Source organism: Callospermophilus lateralis, chromosome 4, assembly GCF_048772815.1.
Source record: "Callospermophilus lateralis isolate mCalLat2 chromosome 4, mCalLat2.hap1, whole genome shotgun sequence".
Taxonomy (NCBI): domain Eukaryota; kingdom Metazoa; phylum Chordata; class Mammalia; order Rodentia; family Sciuridae; genus Callospermophilus; species Callospermophilus lateralis.
Genome location: NC_135308.1, coordinates 153,328,200 through 153,355,776, shown reverse-complemented (window position 1 = coordinate 153,355,776; position 27,577 = coordinate 153,328,200). Strand labels below are relative to the sequence as shown.

General features: G+C 52.4%; 1 protein-coding gene across 2 annotated transcripts in view; it reads right to left on the bottom strand.

Annotated features, from left to right (window-relative positions):
- The window catches only part of Abtb3 (ankyrin repeat and BTB domain containing 3), a 257,515-nt gene that overhangs the window by 79,827 nt on the left and 150,111 nt on the right, over positions 1 to 27,577 (bottom strand). For both annotated transcript variants that reach the window (XM_076853254.2, XM_076853255.2), the window contains exons 2-3: positions 21,614 to 21,763; positions 8,295 to 8,499 (exon numbers count right to left, since the gene is read on the bottom strand). In XM_076853254.2, the coding sequence (XP_076709369.1) occupies positions 8,295 to 8,499; positions 21,614 to 21,763 (355 nt within the window). The remainder of the gene's footprint in view (positions 1 to 8,294; positions 8,500 to 21,613; positions 21,764 to 27,577) is intronic.

Here is a 27,577-nt window from a genome sequence, read left to right as displayed (position 1 = left end):
GGGCCTTCCTCCCTAGAGGGGCGGGGCCTTCCTCCCCATTGGGTGGAGCCCTCCTGGCCAGAGGGGCGGGGCCTTCCCAGGCAGAGGGGGCGGGGCCTTCCTCCCTAGAGGGGCGGGGCCTTCCTCCCCATTGGGTGGAGCCCTCCTGGCCAGAGGGGCGGGGCCTTCCCAGCTAGAGGAGCAGGGCTTTCCCAGCCAGAGGGGCAGGGCCTTTCTCACCATTGGGGCGGGGCCTCCCTCTCCAGAGGGGTGGGGCCTTCCTCCCAGAGGGGCGGGGTCTTCTTCACAGGAGGGGCGGGGCCCTCTTCGCCAGAGGGGCAGGTCAGCAGGCTCCAAGCAGAGGGAGGGGGAGCAGGGTTTGCAGTTTAGTCACACTCTGCCCTTGTCCATCCTCCAGGCCCGAAGGCCCCCGTGATGCTGCAGCCCATCATCTTCCCCAACTCGCCTTCCACTCGGGGATGATATTCTAAGTATTTAACGACCAGCAAGGCCAGGCCCCGACCAGCTCCTATGACCCCAGCGCAGACAGGGCGCCCTGAGGTCCCTGACAGGGCCGGATGCCAAGATGCAGTCACTGGCTGGGGAGGACATTGAGAGGACTGGGGCACCTGGGGCTGTGGCTCTTTACTGACCCACGGAGAAGCATTTCAGCTACGTCTCTGCTCACAGCCAGACAGTCCAGCCCCTCCAGGAGTCCTCCCCGCTGGGCTGTGTCCTCCCCACCCCACCGTGCGAGTTAGATTCCCTCCTGGAGCCTTGGCCAATGGCGCCTTCACCTGGACCGCCTCCCACCTCTACCACTCCCTGCCCGATCTCATCTGCCTTTCCAAGTTGGGTCGATACTGCCTTCCTGATGTCCTTCTCCCCCAGCAGTTTACCTGCACCTCTCTGGACACTTGGCACTTTCTCCTCTGTCCTAGTTGTGAGGTCTCCTGGGGTCAGCCCTCCCTAGCACATGGCCAGACACTCTACAGCTAGCGTCCCTGTTAACGCAGTGAGTTCTGGAGCCAGGCTGCCACGCTGAGCAAACAGGCCATCCTCTCTGCCTTCCTCTCCCCATCTCTAAAATGGGCATCTCAAAGACAATAATAATATCTACCTGAGGGGCCTTCGAGAGGGATGCATGAGCTGATTCATGTTGAGTTCTAAGCACAGGACCTGACACAGGCATCCAGTGAGCATTAGCTCTTTGTTACTGCATGAATGAATAACTGATCAAATGTTTACCAGTAAGTAAGGAGAGCATTTAAGTACAGTAAATGAAAAGCTCAAGTAACATCGAGGTAAAGATCTAAGAGGCAGGTTAGATCACAGGGGCAGAGAGGGGGACAGTGGTAGCAGAGGCTGGCAGTGGCAATGAGGGGGACAGGAGGAGGTCAACAGGGCCCAGGGGACGTACAGACAGGCAGGAGGAGTGAGTTCTGAGATCTCCTGCACAGCTCCGAGACGGTGGTTAATAAGAATGTGTTATACATTTCAAAGTCTCTGGGAGGATTCTAAATGCTCCCACTACAAAGAGATGACAAACATTTGAGATGATGGGATATGCAAATCAGCCTGATCTGATCATTCCATAAGGTGTGCATGTAATGAGACATTATACTGTGCCCCATTGGTATATATAATCATTAGTTGTCAGTTAAAAATAAAACATGCAGGCTATGTTTTTTCTTGGGGGCGAGGGGATACTGGGGATTGAGCCCAGGGGCGCTTATCCACTGAGCCACGTCCTCAGCCCTTTTTTTGTATTTTATTCAGAGACAGGGTCTCACTGAGTTGCTTAGGATCTTGCTAGGGTGCTGAGTCTGGCCTTGAACTTGCCATCCTCCTGCCTCAGCCTCTGGAACCTCTGCGATTATAGGTGTGCGCCTCCATGCTCAGCTTTCTGTGTTGACCTATATAGCAATTAAAGAGATTAACAAGTTTCTCAAAGACTTTTAATTGTTGTCCAGTCAGATAAAATGATTTGATGATCATTATTCTATTTATATGAACAATATTCACTGAGACCTGAGGTCAGGAAAAATGGAGAAGGAAATAAAAAAGAGGCAGAGGAAAGCATATAAAGCAAGATGTTCCTGGACACAGATCTGCAGGCTTTTAACTTTCACAGGGAATCATTTTGTCTTTCCTTGTCCCCTGGGTGTGACACATGGTAGAGAGGGAGCTCAGGAGGACTCAAGCTTTCTGACTTTGCATCCCAGCTCTGCCCTGAGGAGCTGTGTGACCTGAGCAAATTACACAACCTCTCTGAGCCTGACGTTCCTCATCAGCAAGCTAGGGATAACAGTGGAAGGAAACTTCACACAGAGACCCATAGGATGTCATAAGTACCTGACAAAATTTAATGTGATGAACACACCTTAAGAAACTGAGTTCAAGATGATGAAAACATGGGACCAGGACATACACTTCAGGAGGAGAGCTTGTCCCTTGCCTCTCCAAAGGCTCCTTCCTTGTTGCTTGGGAAAGCTGACAGCTAGAGAATTGACCCAAGGTCAAATTCTCATGGAGAAGCAAGAGGGTCTGTTAACCTGCTGCCCACGCCTGGCCTCCCCGGGGTTTCCTTTTGCTTAAGCTGCCACAGCAGGTCAGCTTTTGCGACTAAGCATCCTAAGTGACAGCGCTGTTGGTACCAAGGACACCTCCTCTCCCCTGCATGCTGATGTGGGTTCCTTGGCAGAAAAGAGTGGAGCAGAGTTATAAGTAGCATTCTGGATGTTCCATGGCTGTTTTCCTATGGGGGTGGGTCACTCCTGCAACGAGTCTCTGGTCCAGGGCTGAGATGATGGAAATGTCCCACACAAGAACCATCAGCCACAGCAGCTTTCGAGGATTTGAAATGAGGCTAGTGGCACTAAGGAAGTGAAGCTTATGTTTTATTTAATTTCAACATATTTAAATACAAATTGCTGCCCATGGCTCGTGGTTACCAGGCTGGACAGGGAAGCTCTGGACTTTAGTCTTTGTGTCATAAAAGTCAAGCTTTCTATCCTTTTTCCCTCAAATCAGGAGAAGCTGGTATCAGACTAGACCAGACAGCTACGGGAACCAGTTCAGTGGATTCAGAAAAGATGTAGCTATTGGAACACCCGGGGGTGGCCAGGGAGATAGCGCCGTTCTTACCACGAGCCCCTTAGCTCGTCACCTGGGGTCAGGAGCAATTTCTCCCCCTCGGCTGGGAAACATTCCCAGGCACCCGAGTCCAAGCGGGTTGACAATCCCAGAGGCGGGAGGTGTTCAGCAGCGTGAAGCTGGTGAAGTTCAGGATCTGACCCAATGCTGTCCCCGGGGACGACACCTGTCACATCCTGCCTGGCCTTTCCTTTCCACAGCTTGTCACTAATTTGCCATCCTGAGTCCTGTAAGAGGAGCTGGGCCTCCTTGTTTGGCTGAGCGTGATCATTAAGCTTGTAGGCTCCCAGCTGTCCCGGGTGGCAGTTGCTCCAAAGCCCCTGAGCGCTGTAGGCTGGCCACGCCTGGCCTCTGGGACCCATGCAGAGGTAAGGACAGTGGAGGGCCTGCGAGGCTCAATCCAGCCCCTAAACTCCAGGAAATGTTTACTAGGCACCTATGATGGGTGAGGTGCTACCAGTTGACAAAAGTCATAGGCTTACTTTTTGCTTTCATGCAACTTAAATTTGGAAGCTAGCATAGGTTGAAGTGAAGATAAGACAGACACAAAAACTAGAACAGTGTGTCCCTGACTGGCGGTGGCACCTGGAGCTTGTTAGAAACAAAGCTCTCAGGCCCCACCCTGAGGACTAATGAGTAGAATTTGCAAGATTAACAAGATCCAAATTAACAAGATCCAAATCCTTCAAGTCTGAGAGGCCCTGTGACCATATACCTCCAGGTGATAAAGCCACAGCAGCGAGAATAATAATAGCCATTATTTAAAACAGCCTAATGTGTGCTGAGTTTTAGAACTTTAACCACCTGAACAGGTAATAGTGTCTTAACAGCTCTCTGAAGAAGATTCTCCCATTGTAGGATAAGGAAAGTGAGTCTCAGAGTGGTTAAGTAACGTATTGAAGGTCACACAGCTAATGAGTATTGGAACCAGGATACTGACCCATGTATTCTGGCTCCGGAATATAAAAGTAAAATCCCAAATTTATTCCTCCTGTCTAACTGATGTATATATGTATTGATGTACATATTACATTTGGCAAATAGAATTATTTTCATCAATTTAAAAAATACAGAGATATATTAATGTGCTACCAAGATCCTTAGCTTCCCAATAGAATTTTTCTATTAAGTATCAGGGTAGGGTCAAAGATTTAATTTTCTTACCAGTGGATAAGGGTGTTCCTAGCTCGCAAGGCCAAGGTGAGGATTCAGCTACATGGATTGCAAAGCGCCTCACACATCCAGCGCTCTGTGCCCCCCTACCGCCTCTTTATGCCTCTACAGAGGTCTGGTCTATCCCCTCTGCCCAGAGCCCTCTCTAAGCTGGTCACTCTCTACAGGAGGAAACCTCTCGGCCCAGGGGACCCCCAGGTTGTAAGGAGATGAGGTCCCTTTGGGTAGCTGTGGAGCTGTCCTGCTTTACAACTCCCAATATCTCTTTTTACAACTCTGTAAAATTATCTTTCAAGGTCTCTTCAAAAGACACAGCCGGTTACAAGAGCCAGTGAATTCAGAGAAGCTCTGGATCTTTATCAAGTATTTTCTAGTACTATCAAGTCAGATTCAATTGACCAATCTGGGCTTGTTCTACCTGCAAGCAATGTTGCCTGGAAACTGCAATTTTTATCAGGTTTCCAGGGGAACAGAGCTAGAGAATTAACCCAAGGTCAAATTCTCATGCAGAAGCAAAAGGGTCTGTTAACCTGCTGCCCACGCCCGGCCTCCCTGAGGTTCCCTCTGCTTAAGCTACCCCAGCAGGTCAGCTTTTGCGACTAAGCATCCTAAGTGGCAGTGTTGTTGGTACCAAGGACACGTCCCCTCCCCTGCATGCTGATGTGGGTTCCTTAGGGGAAAGGAGTGGAGCGGAGCTATAAGTAGCATTCGGATGTTCTGAATAACCCTGCTTATGTCCACGGGACTATGTTGAAATTTGGATCTCATTTGTCACAGGTCACAAATGAAGAGACATTAAGAAGTGATGGTCTGGGGTGATCTTTTAGTATAGAAAGTAGCCTGCAAGATGTATTTGGGTGGCATGAGCTCCTAATGTCCTGTTCCTTTGGGGTTAGGAACTCAGTTTCTTCACGTGTAAATTTTTCCATTTGTTAGGACCCTTTTGTTTCGCAGCATTCATTTTCTTAAGCACTTGGTGACTGATCATCACGCACTCGTGTTTGTGGCTGAGATTCCTCTGGCAGGCGTTTTGCCACATCTGTTGGCACAACCTGCTTGCCAAAGGGCTGAGAGCAGTTCCTGTGTGTGTATAAATTCTGCTTTGTTTGCAGGAAGACCGGGGGTGCTTGGAACTCCCTATTTGTCTAGTCTTCTAAGTGAAGCTCCTCTTTCCTCCTCCCAGACAGATCAAGCTACCTAGGGCGATGAGACACTCCTATCCCTATTAATCCTACTGTTTTCTCACATGAGGCAACAAGTTACTGAAATCATCCATGGCCGAAGACATCCAAGAATCACTGATACTCAAGTGGCACCCCCTTCTCCACTGAAAAGTCTTAACTGGGCCTCTCCAGAAGTCTTCACCAGGGCTGATTTTAGGACTGTCCACAACAGAGTCTCTGCAAAAGAGCTCAATGTAGGCAAACTTCCTATTTTTGCGTCGCCCTGTTTACTTGGCCACTGGCCGGGAAGATACCATCACTCCAGGTGCTGGACACCCCCTCACTAGTTTTCACAAACGTATCCAATATAGTAGTTTGTAGAACTGTGCAAACAAGGCCTCTGGCCGTGAGCTGGGCTTCACAGAGATGTCTACATTCCTAAGATAAGAGAAGTTACCACCAGGGCTCCATGGTAACAGCGGGCAGGGGAGGAAAGAGAGGGGAGAAGAAGCTCTCCCCTTCTCAGGTGCTGTCCTTGAAGGGTTAACTTGCCCAGAACAGTGAGAGAAAGAGCTGCTTTTATGTGAACTTCTGCAGACTGTGAGCTTCTGAGCCCCTCCCCTTACACACTGGGTACAAAACTCTGAAACTCCCTGGACTCGGGGTTCAGGGGATTGATTGATTACAGCAAAAGCTGTGCCCTCTGAACCTGGCTGCAGCCAAACAAAACTGTTTCCTGCTGTCTCCGGTGCTTTTCCTCATTTGTCCCTTACAACAATATTCCCAGTCATGATAAAGGGGAGGAGACCTTGTTGGAGACTTAAGGTGAGTCTATTTAAGACAGGAACCCTCCATCAACACTACGGTGTTTACATTTATCCTTACTATTTGGAAAGTAGAGAATCATAAATCTTACAAAATTTATCTTTCTTTCTTTCCAAGGCAACAAAGTTTCTCCCACCCAAGAGCATCTCACAGGTTTTGAAAACTCGAGAAATAGTCAAAGATCATCACTTCATTCTACAAACGTCTGTTGCTTCCCTCTCCACCTCAGGTGCTGAGCTTGGCCTTGGCTCTGGACGGATGGCCCAAACAGAGATGTTGTCTGCCCTCATGAAGCTCAGAAATACATATCTAATTTAAAATTTCTGAGCTAGGCAGAAAATAAGGTGCTCTGAGCAGAGGCAGGCGGAGAGTGTGAGACTCCATGGTGGATCCCAGAGGGGAGGGTTGAGTGGAAAGGGAGACTCAAGAGAGGCAGGGTCTGGCTGAAGATGGAGGAGCTCATCTGCGGGGAGATGGGGGTCTGGGGTGTCGTGGGGGAAGTGAGCCAGAGAAGGTAGACTATATCCCGTCGAGGGCAGGGGCTGATGCATCTGGGGCTCCTTAGGGGAAGGCCAGTGGCTTCTACCCGCTCAACCCTGGGGACGCACAGTCAGGGCAAGCAGAGCTTTGGTGTCTAACTCAGAAATTTTTTTTTTTTTAAATTTACTCAGGGACCCCAGGCATTTCATTGGGGGCATGTTTGCACATGAAAATATGCACGGGATGTCCCCTGAGGTGGCCTGGACACCGAGAGGCCTGCATGACCCCTGATACGTTAACTCCACCCTAGATTGACATGCGGATTGACATATGGATGCTAACTCGGGATTCTTCAAAAATAAGAAGCAAGCTCCACCTGGTCTACGCTCCATCCCCTTCCCTTAACTAGAAGTCCAGAGACACGCGTGATCTGGGGAGGGAGCCCAGTCTATTCTGGCAAAAACAGTATCCACGGAGCTTTGGAGATCCAGGGAGCTTTAGGAACTAACAGAAAGGAGAATCGTGCTGAGCCCATGCTGGGAGGCGCTCAGCGACGTGCGCATAAGAGTACAATGACAGTAATGAGAGCCAGCATTTATTGAGCACTTATATGTACTGGGCACTGTTCAGCTCATTTACTCTTCCGACAGTCCTAGGAAGGATTGACTCTTGTGTCCCTGGTTTGCAGATGAGGAGGCACAGAGATGACTGAGGCACAGAGTTTAAGGCACTTTCCCAGGACCCTCAGCTTTTCATTAGAAGAGCTTAGACTTGAGCCCAGGAAGTCGGGCCACAGTCTGCCCTCCTGGCGTCTCTCTTTGACAAACTGGGGTCACTCCCATGGTACTCAGAGCGAACAGGGCCTGTGTGGAGGCCGGGGCCTGGTTTGTGAGCCACTAGGAGGGAGGGTCCATGAACCCGCTGCTAAAGGAGGCAGCTTCCCCCAGGGCTGTTTCTAGGTCCCTGTGTTAGAGGGTGAAGCTGTCCCCAGAGAGTCCTGGGGAACCTTGGGAACAGCTTGCTTCAGCCACACAGAAGCAGAGGGGCAGAGCTGCGGGCAGCCCAAGCCAGGCCTCCTCCCAGAGGGTGGCCCAGCTCCTTTCTCCCCTCGGGTGGCCCGGCCTCCTGCCACCTGGAAGCCCCTCTGGCTGAGCTAGTGTTTCTGGTTCCCCGTGGCCCCAGGGAGGCCATAAGGAAGGAGGATGGAGGCAACTTCACCCACAAGGAAGCCGGCTGCACCCAGAGGCCCTTCTCCCTGGATTTTCAGGCCCACTCCATGACCAAAGCCATTTTACCTGAACAGGACGAGCCCTGTAAAAACCCATCCTGGAGAACCCTGGCTCTAGGCTGTCCCCTCAGGACACAAGGTTTCCATCTGGACCCCACGACAAGCTTTGGGAAGGGGGAGGTTCTGACCCCAGGATCCCTCCCCTCATGGACCCTCACTGCTCCCCAGAGTGGCAGGCTGAGGTGACCAGGGGAGCTTCTCTCTGGCCCTCGGAGACAGGCAAGGCTTACCTTTCCACCTGCAGGTTGACCTTGGACGGCTCCACGTTGGGGTTTTCCCACTCCATCTGCGGGCAGTGCATGAAGTAGCAAAGCGTGTACAGGGCCTCGGGCTCCCAGTACAGCGCCCCCTGCTTGTGGTGGAGGGGGGTGCCGTTGCCGTGGTGCTTGGCGTTGAGGGGCTGCAGGTGATGCATGGCCCGGGACACCAGGTCACCTGTGGACAGAAGCAAGATGTCACATTCTCCAGGCAGGCAACACTCGCAGAGAAGCTGTGCCTGAAAATCTCTGCAGAGACTCCGATCGTTGGGGTCCTTCCTTAACGGAAGCGGCCCCAGGAGACCTCCCGGTCAGGTATCAGGCAGAGAGGAGAACACGTGTTCATCACGTGGCTGTCAGGGGCTTACCCGACCTGGGTGCTGAGTCAAGCTCAAATGGCTGTCGGGGTCATTGCTCCTGCGCTTGTGGAACACAAGGCAGGGGAAGCCTCTGTGCCTGGCTCCCAGGCCTATGTTGGAGCCAACGATATTTACAGACACAAGAACGGGTCACGCTCTCCGACACTGTGCACGTACTATTTGCTCTTTCCAGAACACTCTCCCCTCCTCTTAAATAATTCTTTAATGAAAGTGAAAGAGGCTCATTTTGTTTTATTTAAATACATCTATCTAAAAAAAGGAAAATGATGTCACTATCACAAATGGAAGAATATCAGCCCATGGTCCAAAATAGAAAGTTGATGGAAAAGTGAATCCAGCAAACACAGAGCAGTGTAATTCATTTCTAGCTGAATTCTGGTCCCGTTTTCTTTTATTCCAAATAGTAAGTGTTAAACAAGGGTCAGGGGCTCATATCCAACAGAGTCTTTCTTCTTAAAGTAACAAATGAATGGGAAAGAATCACTCTGGGATTGGTATTAGCCAATGCACCGCATTGTCCAACTTAGAATCATCCCATGCACAGCAGACTGGGTTGCACACTTTGAAAGACACTCATCTAAGAAGCCTGTGATGGTTAATTGGACGTGACAGTGTGGCTGGGCTCCAGTGCTCGGTCATTTGGTCAGAGCCTGCTCTGTATGTTGCTATGAGGGTATTTTTTTAAAGGTGTAATTAGCATTAAAATCACTGGACTTTGAATAAAGCAGATGACCTTCCACAGTGTGGGTGGACCTCATCACATCAGTTAAAGGGGTTAAAAGTTCCCCAAGAGGAAGGAATTCTGTTCCAGGCAGCATTGACTCTTACTAGAATTTCCAGCCTGTGGGTTTGTCTTGCAGATTTTGGACTTACAGCCCCATGACCAAGTGATCCAATTCTTCTTTTTTAATATATTTTTTTTAATATTTATTTTTCAGTTGTAGATGGACACAATACCTTTATCTTATTTATTTTCACGTGGTGCTGAGGATCGAACCCAGGGCCCCACATGTGCCAGCCAAGCACTCTGCCACTGAGCCACAACACCAGCCCGTGATCCAATTCTTAAAATAAATTTTTCTCAATCTTTCTTCCTGTCTACACACATACACACACGTGTGTGCAGACACAATTGGTTCTGTCTCTCTGGAGAACCCTAACACAATCTCTGATGCGGTGCCGCCTCCCCATGCCCGTGCCTCACTGTCCAGCAGAAACCTAGCCTTCAGACCTGCACATTCTCCACCTTCCCGCGGAACAGCTCCACCTTTGCCTGCATTCGAAACCCAGGTAAGTGTGGTAGAGCGGGAGGGAGTTTAAAACTCCTATCTAGGTTTCTGTGTTCCAGTGGGAGGCACTACCTCAAAATATGACTGACAGTGGGGGCTTTTGGGAGTCAGCTGTGGGGCTGTTGGCCCTCTTTAAGGGGAGTCAGCTGTGTGGGTCCTCAGAGCTCTTTCCTACCCAGTGCAAATGTAGCTTCAAAGTCCTTCTGGAGGCAAGATCTTAAGCAGTCGTTATTTCTGATAAAAGTTGTCAGAAGAAAGAAGATCTCTTGAATTACCTGAATTCCAAGGCCACATGAGGACAAGCTAACTAGAGTACAATCCAGGGGCTTAACACCTGGACAGCAAGGGCCAGGGCTGAGGAGACCATAGTTGGGGTGTGATGGCTACTTACAGATGCTAACTTGACTGGACTAGGGGATGCCCAGATAGCTGGTCAGACATTATTTCTGGATACATATGTGAGGGCGGTTCTGGAAGAGATTGGCATTTGAACCAGTGGACAGGGTAAAGAAGATCTGCCCTCACCCATTGCAGGCAGGCACTGTCTAATCAGCTAAGGGTCCTGAGGGAACCAAAAGGCAAATTCCCTTCCTATTTTTCACAGTTGAAAAACCCTCTTCTCTTGTCCTTCTGTCTTCTGCTTGAGGACACAGGAACAAGGCACCATCTCGGAAGCGAAGAGAGCCAGCTCTCACGACGCCAAACCTGCTGGCACCTTGATTTTGGAACTCCTCCATCTCCACACCTCTGAGGAAATACATTTCTAATCTTTAAGCTTTCCCAGTCTCAGGTACTTTGCTATAGCAGCACCAATGATGGAGACAGGGGGGTTGCTTCCCTACACCTCTTCGGACTTTACCATTCCTAGTCCAGAGCTTGCTCTTCCTCTCTCCATTTCCCAACAGCTGGAAAACACACCCAAGAAATTAAAAGAAGAATCAGGGAAAGACGAGCTCCTTTAGAGACAGGTGGGGAAGCCAAGGGGCCACAGATGGGAAACATGGAAGACCACTGTTCTAAGGAGTAAGTCCACCCGACGTGCCAGGAAGCCCGGTCCATCGGATCAGATGGCCTACCTGGCCCCCCTGCAAGGCTGACAGGGCTCTGCCCTGAAAACTGTGAGCGGCCCACATTCTTTATAGTGGCCTGTTACGGCCATTGGTCATGAACCCTGAAAACGTGCAGCCTGGGCAGCTTGGTTTGGGGGCCATGGGACGAGGCTGTGGGGGTGTCACCAAGCCTACACCCAGCGCGTCCTGTGTGGGGTGCAGTGCTGTTCCAGGGCCACACAACCCCGTGACGTGGGTCCTCACAGCACACGCATCTTCCCAATGAGGAGCGTGAGCTCCCTGCCACAGAGGGTGAGAACAGGCTCCCGGCCACCGCCAGGGGCTCTCGCGGGCACAGCAGGCCACACATAAGGGCAAGGGAGGGGTCTTCATGCCGCGGCAGTGGCTCACAGCAGGGATCACGGCAGCCTCAGCACTCCGCAGTCGGGGCAGAGAGCTCCGTGCCCGTCTGGCTGGCGTCTACTAGTGCCATCTGCTGCCCCGTACAGAGGAGGGGAGGGCGGTGTGGACACGCTGCAGCTGCAGGAAGGACGGACGGCGGGTTTCCAGAACTGCCCTCGGCTTGGGTGTCAGGGTGGGCAAAGGTGGCCCCAGCCACGGCAGGAGGGGGGTGTGGGGCTACAGGCAGGTTCCGGGGGGTCATGGCCTCAGGCCCTGGGCAGCCCCATGCTGAGCTCAGCAAGGCAGGAAGAAAGAGTGGCCATGGGTTATTGGCCACCTGGGGACTCTCAAAAGCTTCCGAGAGGTTTTGTCCTATGTCACCTCTCTCACCTGGGGACACAGTCCTATGTCACCTGGGGATTACCAAACACTGGGTAAGGGGCTGCCTTTCAGTGAATTCATAGGATCTGAGAAACTGAGGGTGGCCAGGCTGAGGGACAGGGAGGACAGCATGGAGGGCTTGGCTCCCCAGGAAGTGACCCCTCCCAGCACTCCCCGTCCTAAACAGCAGGAGCTGGAAGTGCCGTCCAAGAACCGAGGCCCTGAGAGCCAGGACTGGCCCCTTGTTGGTCCAGCCCGCCCTCCCAGGTGTCCTCTCTGCAGTGTCCAATAGCAGGAGACCATAATGGTCACTATTATCCTGAACAATGCAAACAGCTGTCATCCATTAAGCACGGAGGCCACGCCAGGCACGTGGAGCACCCGCTGGACACAGTGTCCAGCCCTCTGGGTGCGCCTCGTGGTGTGGATCAATATGATCTCAATTTTGCAGCTGTGGTCCCCAACGGGGCCATTTGGCAGTATCTGGAGACATTGGGGTCATCGTGTTCAGGGGCTACTGGCACCCAGTGGGTCAAGTTTCGGGATGCGGCTGAATGTCCTGTACGGATCTGATGACGGGGTAGTCCCCTCAAAGAATTCAGCCCTGAATGTCCACCGTGCCCAAAGAGGGAACCCTGTCTTACAGATAGGAAAACCGAGGCCCCAGGCCACAGGGTCAGTGGGGGCAGACTGGGTTCCAACCCCAGCCCATCTGGCTCTCAGGCCTGTGTGTCTTCACCCCACCGCGACCCGGGTCCCCTCTCAAAGGCTGCCACAACAGCTGGCCAGCTGTCCGTCCGTCTTGGAGCGACTGAGCATGGAGTAGCAAAGGTATTGACCCACGCCCCAAGCCCTCAGCCATAAAGCCCACTCTGGGAATGTGTCCTAGAGTTAGGATTCGAACTCCAACCAAGTCTTCATTCACACGGATCTGCACCCAACCCTATTTACAGGATCCAAAGTTTGACACAACGAATGTTCACACTTAAAAAGCTTGGCTCAGGGAAGCCTCGCGAAGCCACGAGATCAAACAGTCCATCCGTGAGGTCATTAAAGATGCTCACGCCTCTCTGCCACCGAACGAGGGAGAACCTTCACGTTAAAATGGCTAATGGCAAAAAGGAAAGTTCAGAATTGCGAACGCTGGGATCAGGATTATGGTTTAAAAACTGTGCACAAAGTGAGTAACGGGCAGGGAAAACCCACGTGTTGACCAAAGCTTTCTCCGTCTGCGGGGATTAAGGGTGACATTCCCAGCCCACTTTTCTGTAGTCTCTGAACCTTGAATTCTGCCGTGTGCTATTTATATTATCAGAATCACAAGCTCACCGCGTGGTATTTACCTTCCACATCCAGGGCTGGACGAGAACACGCTTATTTTTCTGCCTCTCTCTTTCAAAAGCTCCCACTAAATAACATGAAACAAGAAAAATCAAAAGGGAGAAGAGAAGAGAAGGGGCCCACATCATGGCCCTCCACCACCTCTTCCCTCCCCCAGGAGCTGGGAAGCCTGGCTGCAGGGCACCCTCGCCCTGGGTGGGCACCCTCGCCCTGGGTGGGCACCCTCGCCCTGGGTCCTCAGGCCACCACGCAGCTCGCCCTGCCATTCCAGGATCCCGGGTTTGGTGACTGTGGTCTCCCTGTGGGTCGCCCTTTCTTCCGTCCCCCAGTTACTGGAGACTTCAGGGATGTGATCAAATGCCCCTTCTCCCAAGGAGCCCTGCAGGATGCCCCCAGTCAGAATCAAGTCGCCCTTTGGCCCACATACTATGATGTCCTTGCTTAATTATGTGGCACTTCACTGTTAACCGTCTGCACTTCCCGAACTGAGCCTCAAGGGCAGAGACCGTGCCTTGTACCCTGGGAAAAGGCAGCATGGGATTAGACTGCCTGAATCTGAGCCTCCAACTTGCCACTATCTAGCTGTGTGACTCTTGGTAAGTTACTTAACCTCTCTGAAAGCAGGAGTCATTATGACAAAATGGATTTGTTATATGGATTAAATGAAAAATATCCATGAAGTACATAACCTTGGTCTGATCATTTGTAAAACAGGGATAATAATAGTACTTCCTCCACAGAATTAAATGAGGAGATACATATAAAGTTTTCAAAGTACTTGGAACAGGGTCTGGTACACAGTCTATGCTTACTCAGTACTCAGCACTATTCTTCTATCATCACCATGTTTGTCATCATCACCATCATCGTTATCTCCATTATCACCTCCACCATCATCTCCGTCACCACCACCATCTCCATTACCACCATCATCTCCACCATCTCTATCACCTCCATCATCTATATCACCACCATCATCTCCACCATCTCTATCACCTCCATCATCTCCATCATCTCCATCACCTCCATCATCTCCACCATCATCTCCATCACCACCATCATCAGCACCATCATCTCCACCATCTCCATCATCTCCATCACTACCATCAACTCCACCATCTCCATCACCACTGTCTTTTCCATCATCACCACATCATTTCAATCATCTCCATCATCACCACCATCATCTCCATCATCACTACTGTCATCTCCATCATCATCACATCATTTCAATCTCCATCACTGTCACCATTATCTCCATCACCATCACTGTCATCTCCATCAACATCATCTCATCATCACCACCACCATTACCACCCTCTCCATCATCACCACTATTGTAATCTCCATCAACACCATCTCCATCATCTTTATCATCGGCACCACCATCTCCCTCATTTCCATCATCTCCATCATTATCACCATAATCTCCATCATTTCTACCATTACCCTCATCACCATCATCACCACCATCATCTCCATCAGCATCGCCATCACCATCACCTCCATAATCATCACCACCACCACCATCATCTCCATCAGCATCGCCATCACCATCACCTCCATAATCATCACCACCACCACCATTATTCCCATCATCACCACCATCATCTCCATCAGCATCACCATCATCTCCATCAGCATCGCCATCACTATCACCTCCATAATCATCACCACCACCACCATCATTCCTATCATCACCACCATCATCTCCATCATCACCACCATCATCTCCATCAGCATCGCCATCACCACCATCATCTCCATCATCACCACCATCATCTCCATCAGCATCACCATCACCTCCATAATCATCACCACCACCACCATCATTCCCATCATCACCACCATCATCTCCATCATCATCACCATCATCTCCATCAGCATTGCCATCACCATCACCTCCATAACCACCACCACCATCATTCCCGTCATCACCACCATCATCATCATCACCATCACCTCCATAATCATCACCACCACCACCATTTCCGTCATCACCACCATCATTCCCGTCACCACCACCATCATCTCCATCATCATCACCATCATCTCCATCAGCATCGCCATCACCATCACCTCCATAACCACCACCACCATCATTCCCGTCATCACCACCATCATCGCCATCACCATCACCTCCATAATCATCACCATCACCTCCATAATCATCACCACCACCACCATTCCCGTCATCACCACCATCATTCCCGTCATCACCACCACCACGAGCGGCAGAGCAGCACCCGGATCAGGGACCTCAGGTCTGTCTCCTAGGAGGACTGGCCACGGGAGACGGGCTGGCAGGGGGACTCCTCACATCACTGGTCCGCTTCGTACCCCACCATCTCCCTGTGCCATCGGCTGGCCCCTCTGCCAGCCTCATGAACCCCAAACAACAAATCCACTTGTCACTCGCCCCCTGAGCTTGGGATGCTGGAATCTGGGCCTCGGAGCGGAGCCCACTTGAGCATCAATCTAGTGTTGATCATGTTTCCCAACGTCAGCCCCCTGGGACCCGCCACCACGGCGTCGCTCCTATCTGTGGGTGGCTCATACAATTTATTCACTTAATATTTTGCTTTAAATTGGCTCGTTCACTCACACAAATGAATTCACTCACACAGGAAACTTCCTACCAGTGCCATAAATGGAAAACTCACGTTCTTCTAGTCACATAAACATGCACAGCAGTTGAAATCCGTGTTCTGTGGGTCACCTTCAATCATCCTGTGCCTTTCTTGGGGATGTTACTCTTACCAGCTCCCAAGAAGCTGTCACTCCCGTTTATGCATTTTAATGGGGGCTCCTTCTCCCCAACCCACACTGAGACAGCATCTTCGCTTCCTCCCCTACTCTTCATCTTACTCACGGTTAACTAGTACTTCCTATAATATGTTCCTCAGACCTCCCACACCCTGGGGCAGGGCAAGCATGGCCACCCTCCTTTCACAGATGGTAGAATAAAGATCAGAGTGATCAAGTCACTTGCCCCAAGTCACACAGCATAAGTGAGCACTGAGATGTTCTCCAGCGTCATAAACTGCTGTTTAACTTGCCTCACCCAGACCTCTCCCCTTGGAAAGGAAAAATAGAAGAAAGAAGGGAGGAAGGGACAGGACTATGTGTAATCCAGGTCATTAGGTGCCAACTAACCAGGAGGAGTGACGGAGGAACAGCAGAACTTCGTCTCTGGATTCAGGGGGAAGCTTGCCATCCACTCACTCATTTAGTCATTCATCAAATACATATTGAGTCCTACTGTGTGTCAGACATTGTTCTAGGCATCGGGGCTACAGTGACGTTTACAAGAGTCTCAGCTCTCGTGGGAGCAGAGTCTGGTGGGGGAGTCAGAGAATCATCAAACTCACAGTGTGTCGGTGGTAATGAGTGCCAAGAGGGAACTGAAAGCAGGAAGAGGGAACAGGGACGGAAGGGGAGGGGCAGTGGGTGGCGTGGTCACAGGAACGCCTCTCCGCGGTGACATTTTGGCTGAGATTTGAATGAAGCGAGGGAGGAACCTTGTGAATATCAGAGGAAGGCTTTCCAAGAATAGTGAGCCGTGGGTGCAAAGGCCCTGTGGTAGAAGCACGAGTGCCCATTCAAGAACTACCAAGAGGCCAGTGGCTACCTTGCCACCTGAGAAGGTTATAGGTACACCCCAGGGCCAGAGGCAGCAGGAGTCTGAGAAGAGCCCACCCACATTTCAAACAAGGAGAGAGAACCCTTGTCTCAGCCAGAAGGGCTGTTTCTATGCAGTTGTTTTGCTCCCCTAGAGACTTTGAGATAACCTAGAAAACCTTCTAATCCAGGTGTAAATTAATGGCCCTGTCTGATTGCCCGGCTGAGTGGGGACAACAGGTTCACATTATAGTGGGCAAAGACATCAGCAAGAGGCACTTTACCATGAAGCTCTCATTTATGGGAACAAGAGAAGCAAACCCTGTAATTAACGACCTTCAGGTAGGGCTTGATCAGGCGCTTGGGGCGAGACTGGGGTGACAGGCAGAAAAGCCAGGATGAGGTCACAGAGGTGGACAGGACCAAAGGAGGGAATCCAGGTCCCCTCTGCTGTGTGGCCTGGGTGGGGAGTGGGGTGCACCTGCTCCCTCCAGCCCTGCTCTTGGGTCAGGGCAGGGGGTCAGCACTGCCCCGCAGACACTGAGGTCAGACGCTGAGGTCAGCCACAAGGTGCGGCACCTTGGGAAGTTCCGGGGTTCAGGGCAAGGGGTTCCCAGGCCGTGTCAGTTGGGGACCTTGTGGTGTCCTGATGGAGCCTCCCATCCACGTGTTCTAGAATGTGCCCCAGGTCCCTGGGCTCAGAAGTCCAGCGGGAAACGTCTCCCGCTCACCTGAGCACCTTCTCCGTGTTTGGGTCTCGGCTGGTTCCCTTCAGGTCACTCGTCCGACACTCAGCGGCTGCTTCCCCAGCTCGGGGTGAGGCAGGAGGTGCTCAGGGCCTGGGCACCCACCGCAGAGGCCACGGGGAAAATGGCCTGAATCCCGTCTCTGCCACATACGGGCTGGGGGCCCGGGGCAAGGCGAGGACCTTCTAAGCCTCAGTCTGTCTCGTCTGTGCCACGGGAATGATGGGATGCATTCAAAGCATTTGGGACACAGTGACGGTTCCAGAAGTGGAAATGTCGTCACCCCAAAGCAGGGCCGTCGGTCATCTCTCTATCATGGTGACCACATCCCTGTCGGGACAAAGGATCTATTTTGGCCTGCGGTATCCGAGGTTTCTGCCCATGGTGGCTGGGTGCCATTGCTTGGGGCCCGCGGTGGCACAGAGAGTCACAGCAGAGTGGGGCTGGGGGAGGCTGCTCAGCTCATGGAGGCCATGGGCTGGAGACTGTGGCTTCAGTGCAGGGGGCTCTGGGGGACATTCGAGACCCAAGCTGTAGCACCAAGACCGACTGGACGGGGGGAGGTGGCCACACGCCGGTGGATCAAGCAGCCCTGGATTGTAATATGGGTGCCCTGAGGAACTGGGCAGGGGTCCCAGGGAGAGAGCCTGGGGTGCAGGGTGATCCCCTGTTTAGGAACGTGGTGACCTTTGTGAACAGTCCCATCTCCAATTTGGATCGGAGCAGGAATCCCGCCTGCACCCTACAGTGCAAACAGCAGCTTCCCCCCAGATGGACGGTCACCGCCCCTGCCCACCCCTGACCTCACAGAGGGGCTCTTGGGTCCGAGTGGAGCCGTCTGCTGGACCTCCCTTCACCCCTTATCATAAAGTGGGGCCACAGAACACAGGGAAGTCACTGCTGTGGGGATTTGTCATGGTGCCCTAGTGCGGGGACCCTCATCTGCTGGGATTGTCACCTGTTAAGAAAGGGGCTCTGCTCTTGACCCTGGCAGGCAGTGTTTTCCTGCTGAAGACCCTTCTCCATCTCCCCTTGGCTGCAAAAACGCGGTCACCTCAGCAGGTGACCTGTGAATAGGAAGAGCCGCTCTCTCTGTACGCAGAGAGCCAGTCTGTGTTGACTCAGACCCCAGGGCCAGCCGGTCCAGACCACGGGCAGATCCGGGGAGGCCACCCTAACCTTCTGCTGACCTGAGGGCTTATCAAAGTGCTTCTGCGCACGCTCTCGGGGCTGACTCGGCGGATGTTCGGAACCCACTGGCAATTAACACCACCCATCTGCGTGCCGGCAATTCGCACAGGAAAGTCAACATTCCATGATGACAGGGCTTAATTTACAGAGCAAATTATCCTTAAAAACAATTTATGCAGCAGGTTGAGCCTGCAGGCTGCCCGCGCAGGGGGCGTTCGGATCTGTTCAGCAGGTGCTTGCTTTGAGGAATTATGCAGGGCCCCTCAGGGGTCTGAGCTCAGGAGGGGGCTTTGAGTTCTCCCAGGAACAACCTTTGAGACATGGGGTGGGGGGTCAGGTGCTGGGCCACCTGGTGCAGGGGCCTCATCCCTGGCAATACCCATGCAGACAGGTCCCAAGGCTGCAGCCAGATTCTACACGTCCAGGGTCAGGGTCATGTCCTGGAAATTAGCAAAGCCCCAGATGGCTGGCATTTCTTCTTCTAGTCATGCCTCCCGGTGCTGCTGGGACACTGCGTCTGCACACCCTGGCAGCAGAGATTCCCTCGTCCTGGTCCAGCGGTGGATAACCCGAACGGCATTCGCCCACATCTGTGCCTCCTGATCACGGGGCCGTCAGATCTGCCACTAGAGCTTATGAGTTCACACTCAATAAAAGCCCAGCGTGACTGGGCACAACTTAGGTCTAAAAGATTCGGATAACTGAACATGAACTGGTTTCCTCTGTCGTCCTGCGTACAGTGTGCACTCAAAAACGTCCTGAGCCAGGGTCCCTCGGCTTCACCAGATGGCCAAGGGGGCTTCAGAAGAGCTGGGTGACCGACAGCCAGGAGACACCGTGACGGAGGCAGCTCGTGGCTCCAGGGGTCTGAAGTGGGTGTCCCCGGCTAGGGGGCAGGCCGTGGCCCATGGAGGATGCCCGTCTTGGGACCCTAGTTCAGGGTCTGCTCGAGTTGCAGGGCCAACCCCAACTTGAACCTAAATCGACCACTTCTGACAGCAATGCCCTGACTCCATCAGGAACTAAAACAGCAGACTCATTTGGACAATCAGTTGGATCATGAGGAAGTACGGTGCCATTTTCTTCCGGTCGGTCAGATTAGCACAACCCTGAATCTGGTGCCCAAGGTGACGGATTATTCCTTGAACTTGGGACGCTCCAACCTTGACCACCCCTTTCTTCTTTCTACCTTTCTGCCTCTTTTTTTCTACTTTTCTGGTCAGCCCTTCCTTCCTCCCTCCCTCCTCCCTTTCCTTCAGATTTCCTGAAGGCCTACTATGTGCCAGAGAGTATTCTCGGGGTTGCTGTTATATTAGTGAATAAATCAAACGTTCCTACTGTCAGGGAGAATAGATGCGAGTTGTGAGAGGCGATTAAAACCAGGAAAGTAAAATATAAAGTGCCCAGGGGACAGGGGAGGTGACTGGCCAGCAAATGGGGACTGGGTTCCCGTTGGGTGACGGGGACCGGGACGGTGGCTATGGTCACACAACTTGGCAAACACACTAGACACGACTGACTTTCTACAGAAGTGAACCGTATATGAATTATATTGCAATGAAGCTGTTATTAAAAAAACCCAAAGAATGTACAGACTACGTCATAGGATGGTGACCACCGGACACAAAATGTCAGCAGTGCAGGGGACAGAGTGGCTATGATGGCATGTGTGTCCCCCCGGAATTCCTGCTGACGCCTCACCCCAGTGACGATAACGCAAGGTGGGGCCTTTGCCAGGAGAGGGTAGGGCCCAGGCTGGGGTCAGTGGTCTTGTGAGAAGAGGAGACCGCCCCCCTCCTCCTTCCCTCCCTCCCTCTCTCTCTCTCTCTCTCTCTGCCACATGAGAACGCAGTGAGAAGCCCTCACGGGAACTGAACTGCCCCCCACCTTGACCTTGGACTTGCAGCCTCCAGAGCTGTGCAGGTCAGTGTTTTCTGAGCCACCTGCCTCCCGCGGGGTCCAGCCACAGGCTGAGCTGACGGACAAGGAGCCCTCAGGGCGTTGCGATTTTAAATGGGGTGGCCAGAGCTGCCTCTCTGAGGAGGGGACACGGGTGCCCCTTAAAGGTCTTGAGGGAGCCAGCCATGTCCATCTGGAGGGAGCGTCAAGCAGAGGGGACAGAGGGGACACAGGTGCCCAGGTCCCCAGGTGTGCCCGAGATGTTCAAGGACAAGAAGGTGCCAGAGGAAGAGTAGAGGAAGATGTGGGGCGGGGGGACTGGGAGGGATTCTGAGGACTTTGGCTTTTCCTCTGGGTCAGAGGGGGTCAGTGGAGGATTTGGAACGGGGGGCGGGGGGGAGGCGGGGAGCAGTGATCTGACTTGTGATTTAAAGCCGGTGAGGTGTGTGGCCGGGCGCGGTGGCGCACGCTGGTTATCCCAGAGGCTCAGGAGGCTGAGGCAGGAGGATGGCGAGTTCAAAGGCAGCCTCAGCAAAAAGTGGGGCACTAAGCAATTCTGTGAGACCCTGTCTCTAAATAAAACACAAAATAGGGCTGGGGACGTGGCTCAGTGGTGGAGTGCCCCTGGGTTCAATCCTGGCACCTGTGTGCTGTGGGCCGGGCCCCGGGCCAGGACCCCAGTGGGCTTTTACTCACGGCCTCACCACCCGCAAACTCCACGCTGGGCACCACTATTTCTTGTATTTTATGGAAAAGGAAAATGAGGATCAGAGATGAGCAACTGAACCTCGACTAGTGGTCAACTCCCAGGCCCCTGGCTCAGGGCCCACCCCTTCCCCACTGCATTAATATTGTCTTGTGTACACAGCAGGCACTCAATAAATCGTCACCTGGCTGGTCACAAAGCATGAGTGCTCTGAGGGGCTGGTGGTGTCCCTTTAGGCCCACAGAGGAATGTCACGGCGCCGGGGCTGGAGGAGCAGCGTCACTTACTCAGCTCGGCGATGCTGCCCACGCGGGTGGCCAGCAGGGACTGCTCGATGGTCCTCAGCTCCGACTGGCTGAACAGGGGCAGCTCCCCGGGCTTGCTGGCGCGCTGCGGGTCTCGGTGCAGGTTCAGGCTGTCCGGCAGGCACAGCACCCCTGTAGCCGAGGGAGACAAGAAAGAAGACGGACTGTTACCCCTCAGGTCCCAGGGAGGGCTGCAGGACCCCAAGCGGTAGCAGGGTTGTACTGAGGAGCCAGCAAGGAACCGAAGCCCAGGACCCCTTCTAGCCGTCGTGTCTGGCTGGTTCAAAGGGTCCCCTCAGAGTCCTGATTACTGATCTTTACCACCATGTAGGCTTTTGTCCAAGAAATGCAATCCTCCCCGTGGGCCTGGCAGGGATTCTGTCCACCTGGAGATGCTGCCCATGAGCCCCATGGTCACTGCCCCGTCCTCCTTCCCTGAGGCAGCTGCAGGCCCTGAACATCCTGGGGGACAGCTGCTGCCGGCCGTGGCTTCCGAGGGCTTGCCCAGCAAATGGAACTGGGTGACGAGGCTGTCACGCTTGGGACAGGCTTATGGCTCTGTCTGCAGAGCTGTGTGTTGGGAGGCAGAAAATCCCCCAGGGATTTTGGCAACTTGTATGGTGAATACCCCCAGAAAGCCCTAGAATCCAATTATTTTCTTCCTTTCTTTCCTTTCCCTAAACATCTATCGAGAACCTGAGGTCTTGCTTGCATAGATTCCTCAAATATTCCCTCTTCCTTGGCTACCCTAAGGCAGTTGACCTCCAGCCTTGATGAGCTGACTGTTAGACTCAGAGGTCTCAAAAGCACTTTCTCTACTTCATCTCATGCCCTGACTGGCCTGCTGGTCTGGGATGAGAGACAGATGCAGCAGATCCAGGAAAGACTGGCCCCTTAGAGCTGCCCCAGACGCCCCTGAGATGGGGCCTCTTTCTTACTCACCATTGTTAGGGTGAAAGCTAACAGATACAGTCACTAAGTACCAGTCACCGAGGACACAATGAATAAGGCCAGCACTGCTCTGTGTTAGGGACCGAGACAATGACACAGTATACTTCATCCTTGTCCTCAGGGATGCCCAGTCGGAGTGAAGGAGAGACACTACTACATACAGAGCCATAAGACCATGTGACAAGTTAGGAATGAAGTGCTGTCTTATCAGGAGTCCGAAGAACAAGGAGTGGGTGGTGAATAGGAAGCGTTTGTGGAACACCTGCTGAGTTGTGAACCCGGCGGCATTCAGAGACGCAGAGAAAGCAGAAAGCCAAGGTCTTTATAAACCCGATGAACGCCTAAGACCAGCACCAACGGAATAGAGAAGGACCAGCACAGTTACTATTCCTGGTCACCCTTGTCCTGTGAAAGCCAAGACACACTCCTGCGCCCACGTACCCATACGCTCTGACACCTGATTAAACAGACTGCAGGGAGGGAGACGGAGGCAAAGGCCAAGTGGCTCACGTTCGCTCTTCATCCTGTTGGAAAGGCCTCTCCTTGGAATGTGGGTGTCTGGTCAGGTGACCTGCCACACCCCCTCTGACCCTTGCTGCCCATCAGTGGTTGCATCAGAGGCTGAGACAGGGGGCAGGCCACGTACCAGGTGGGATTTTTTAAAATGACTGATAATAATGGATAAAGGGTACAAATGAGCATTAGATTTCTCATATGGTATCATCGGGAAATAGATGAAGTCGATTTCTTTCTAAGATTCTCCTCCAACCACTTGCTTTTCAAATACTTCTGTGACTCAGAAGATCATGTTTTGTATCACGGCCCAGGAAGTAAACACGCGCGTGCGCACACACACACACACACACACACACACTCCACACTCATTTTCACAAAAATATTTTTCATGGAAAACAGCACCAATCCTTCCTCTGTGTGAGGCAGTCTCCGTGTTTTCCGGGGTTCTCCCTTACCTCTTCTCCTATCTTATTAGTACAATATGCAGGCTGCAGCCCCCGAATGAGTTCATGACCGCTCATGGGTCGTGAAGGCAGTTTGGAAAACTCAGTGGACGGTGCCAGCACACAGCCTGGACTACCTGGTCTGTCCCATTTCACTGTTTACTGGACACAGCCTGGGGCCACACCTCGGGGACACTCGGCTTTCTGGGAGGACAAGCCCCTCACAGAAATGCCCACCTTGCCAGGCCACCCCTGCCACTCCCTCAGCCCTGTTACCCTCCGGGGGGCCTAGGCAGGGGCGCCCCGAGTCGTGGCCTGTGCCTCACCTGCTGTCGCTCACCTGCTGCCGCTCACCTGCTGCCGCTCACCTGCTGCCGCTCACCTGCTGTCGCTCAGAGGCCAAGCCAAGGGGATCGTGGGCTGGCCCCTCACCTGACACCTTGAGTTCTCTAGTTCAGGGACTTCCTGCCCCTGCGGAGCTCACTTCAGTAAGTGCAGGGGCATCAGGACCCCCAGCAAGTGACCCCGGTTTTAGGATAACAAGGTCCTCCACGTTAGGGAACAGGAAGTCAGAGAGTCAGCCAAGGGGATCCAGGAGCAGGCCCTGATGGTGGGCGGAGCTCCACGCCTCCCTGCGTTGAACCTGGGCAGGTCGGGAAGCTCTCTGGGGGTCCCTTTCCTCTGCTGTGAAATGGGGGGGGGGAACAGTGATGGCTTGTCTTTCTCTCGGGACTGCTGGGTGGGTGTAGGGCAAGGGAATTAACAAGACATAATGTGTATCAAAGGTTCTGCATTTGCTAAGCAAAAAGTAGACTCTGCACATGCGTGAACTCAGACGGAATCAGGCATGTGTGCAAACTCAGCCTTGGACTACTTATGGTTCGGCAGGTGGATCAACTATTTTCCTTGCAACATATTCCTCCGCTTTCTAGAGGGTTATGCAATTTAAATGTGAGAATATAATTATTCAAAGAAGCTTCGAGAACTACGTTACAGAGATTTGGGACACCTACACTGGATAGGGTTTTCTCTTCTTTTTGAGGACTACATGGTGTTTACACATCTACTGAAGTCATTTATTATTATTATTTTTTTGTATAAAAAATCCTCTTGGTGAATAGGGAGGCCCAGTGTCATATTTCAGTGTCAGAGCAGGCCTGAGTTTGGGGCTGCTCATCAATTCCCATTATGGCAGCCAGGGACAGCCATGCCCTGGTGATTAAGACCCCAGTTTAAAGACAGAGAGAACCGAGACTCAAATATGCCTCAAACATCCAGGGAGCTTGGGAAAACCAGGATCTAGGGAGCTTGCAAAGTCATTTCTCCCCGAAATCCTATTACTCCGGCGTGTCGAGCATTAACTAAGGAGGGAATTGATTCAAATTTTCAAAAGCATCTATCATGGGTCCTAAAGAATGACCCATCGTGCCTCTGAGTGCCTACATTCCCACCCATCGAAGGCTGTTCTGCTCTGGTCCTGGTCTGGGCAGGGGAGAGGGGGTTGGGTATGACCTTGACCTTGACAGAACTGACTGCCCCACCTGCTGCTGTCCCTTGATCAACCCAGACATCCCCAGTCAGCTTTGCTCCCTGCAGAGAGGGGTTCAGCAACGCACCTCACAGATTTGCTGTGATGATCACACAATATAACATACTTAGAGCCTCAACCTGCATCTGCCCTGTTTCCACAGATGTGCAGCGTTTTGAATTTATGGTCTGGATTCAAACAGATCTGCAGATCATCTTTGCGATATCTCCTCCAACTGGGAGAGGCAATCTTTGGTCAGGTCTCTCAGGACACAAAACATGAGAACCACTGCTTTGGATGGGACCCTGGACAAACCCGGTCTGGTCTTCTGTCCTGATGGGGCCCAGGTGCATTTCTCCTCCTGTCTACCTCCCCCCGCCTGGGCGTGGGACGGCCCCCTCTGGCCAATTTAATGCCCTGTCCTTTCTCTCCCGTCTGTTACTGGTCCTAGGGGATGCTATCTACCCTTAAGCAGAAAACCAAGCCAGCCAGCCAACAGCATGTTGCACCCAGCCCTCTACGATGACACGGACATTGGTGATGGAGGAGGAGAAGACCACCTAACTTTTACTGAGTGGGTCACTGTGGCAAACATTTTACATATTCAAGTTCAATTTTCTTTTAATTCTCAGTCGCGCTAAAGGGTAGAGAACCAAATACTTTGGGGGGACAGTAAAAGGTAAAAGGTAAGAACAAGGTCTCTGAGTTCAAATGACCCAGGTTTGAATTCTGATTATATCACTTAATCACTTTTTTTTTATTCACAGCATTTGCCTTGACTTGATATTTTATTAGCTAATGACTTACTGTGGCAACCAATGGTTTACCTGTCCCTGTGAATGTGTGTGTGTGGGGGTTATGGTGTAGCAATGGGGAGGGGTTGAGTCGGGAGGGGATGGCGTCATCCCGTGCTGGGGAGGGCTGACCACGTGAGCCTTGGTACCCTGGACCCGCGCTTGGGCTCTGCTGGTCTGTCTCTGGCTGCACTAAGTCCTGCGGCCCAGCTCTACTTGGTCTTCTGTTGTTCCAGCACCAGACTCCGTTTTAGCAACCAGGAAGCAGCAGCTGGGTGCAGCAGAACTGACCGCCCATCCCGCTGCTGGACGCTGCTCAGTCTGGACGCAGAGCAGCCCTTGAATAGGCAAAGAACCAGCTGGCCAGGTGCAGACAGCCGCTTGCCGGCTTCCCATGCAGCAGCCAGGGCTTTGACTTGGCCCCTCTGAACCCTCTCCTGCCTGGATAAAGTGCTTCTCTCCACCTCCTGGCGGGGCTGGGAGGCTGTAAGGGAACAACCTGGCACAGAGAAGGGGGTCGATAAATGTTTGCTAATAATCTGAGTAAATGAAGTTCTCAGAAGCAAAAGATTTAGGAATTCAATAACCCAGTCAGTGCCAGAAGTCTTTCCCTTACTGTTAAATTTATTAAGAAACAAGATAGGAAATTATCAGTTTTTTTTTTTTTTTTTTTTAATGCTTGTTCAACTGGCTTGGAAACCCCTTTCTATTTTAAGAGACTTGGCAGCAGGAAACGAATCCAGGGCTGGCTCCGCGAACCCGTTTGTCTATGAGAAGCAAGACCTGCTCCAAGTAGGATGTGCCCAGACCGTGTTTCCCACCAAATGAATTACACGACAGGAATGTTCTGGGAGGTCTCATCCCAAGCCACCAGAAGAAGTGAGATGGAGGAGGACAGAGATGGGCATTTCCAGAATCGGGTTCAAGAACAGGCTCAGATACAGAGCTGAAGGACAGAGGAGGAATAATGGCTGACCTTCCTAAAAGAGCATGGATGTACTTGTGCTTCATTCTCTGAGCCACACACGTGGACAGGGCCCACGGGCCATGCCTGTCCTCCAGCTCCTGGGAGGCTGGGGACACAGGCCCACCATCAGTGGAAGTAATTTGATAGAACTGCAGAGCAGAGCTGTGTGTGGGTCCCACGGGGACCCGCTGTGTGGCCCAGCAGGGGGCCAAGTCAGCCTGGGAGCCTCGGGGGTGCTGGGTGAGCCTGGATGAATCCAGGGCAAGCTGGGACCCTGGGAAGCAGATGCTGCAAAGCAAAACTGCAAGAGCACAGATTCTGAGGTCTGGCCTGGGCTGGATCCCAGCTCTGCTGGCTACCAGGGCACCCCCGGGGCATGCTCCTCTGTCTCCTTGTCGATACCATGAGACTAGGCATGGCATTGCCCTCCCAGGGCCCCAGGAGGAGTAAGTGAGCTTATAAAGTGGGGCTCAGCAAATATTAACTGATGACTTTTCGTATTATTATATTAGGGGAGGACAAAGGCCCTGAGGCCTGTGCTCTGCACACAGGGAAGTGCCTGGAGAGGAAGGTGCAGAAGGTGGGAGGAGCCAAACTAGAGGCAGGGGACGGTCATGGAGGACCTGGGGCATTGAGTCCCAAAGGGTTTGGACTTCACTCTCTCTAGCCCTTGCTAGCTCCTTTTTGGCTGGGTGTCCAGCAAGCTCTTGTTTATCTGTCCAGGCCAACCTGAGACTCAAGGAAGCT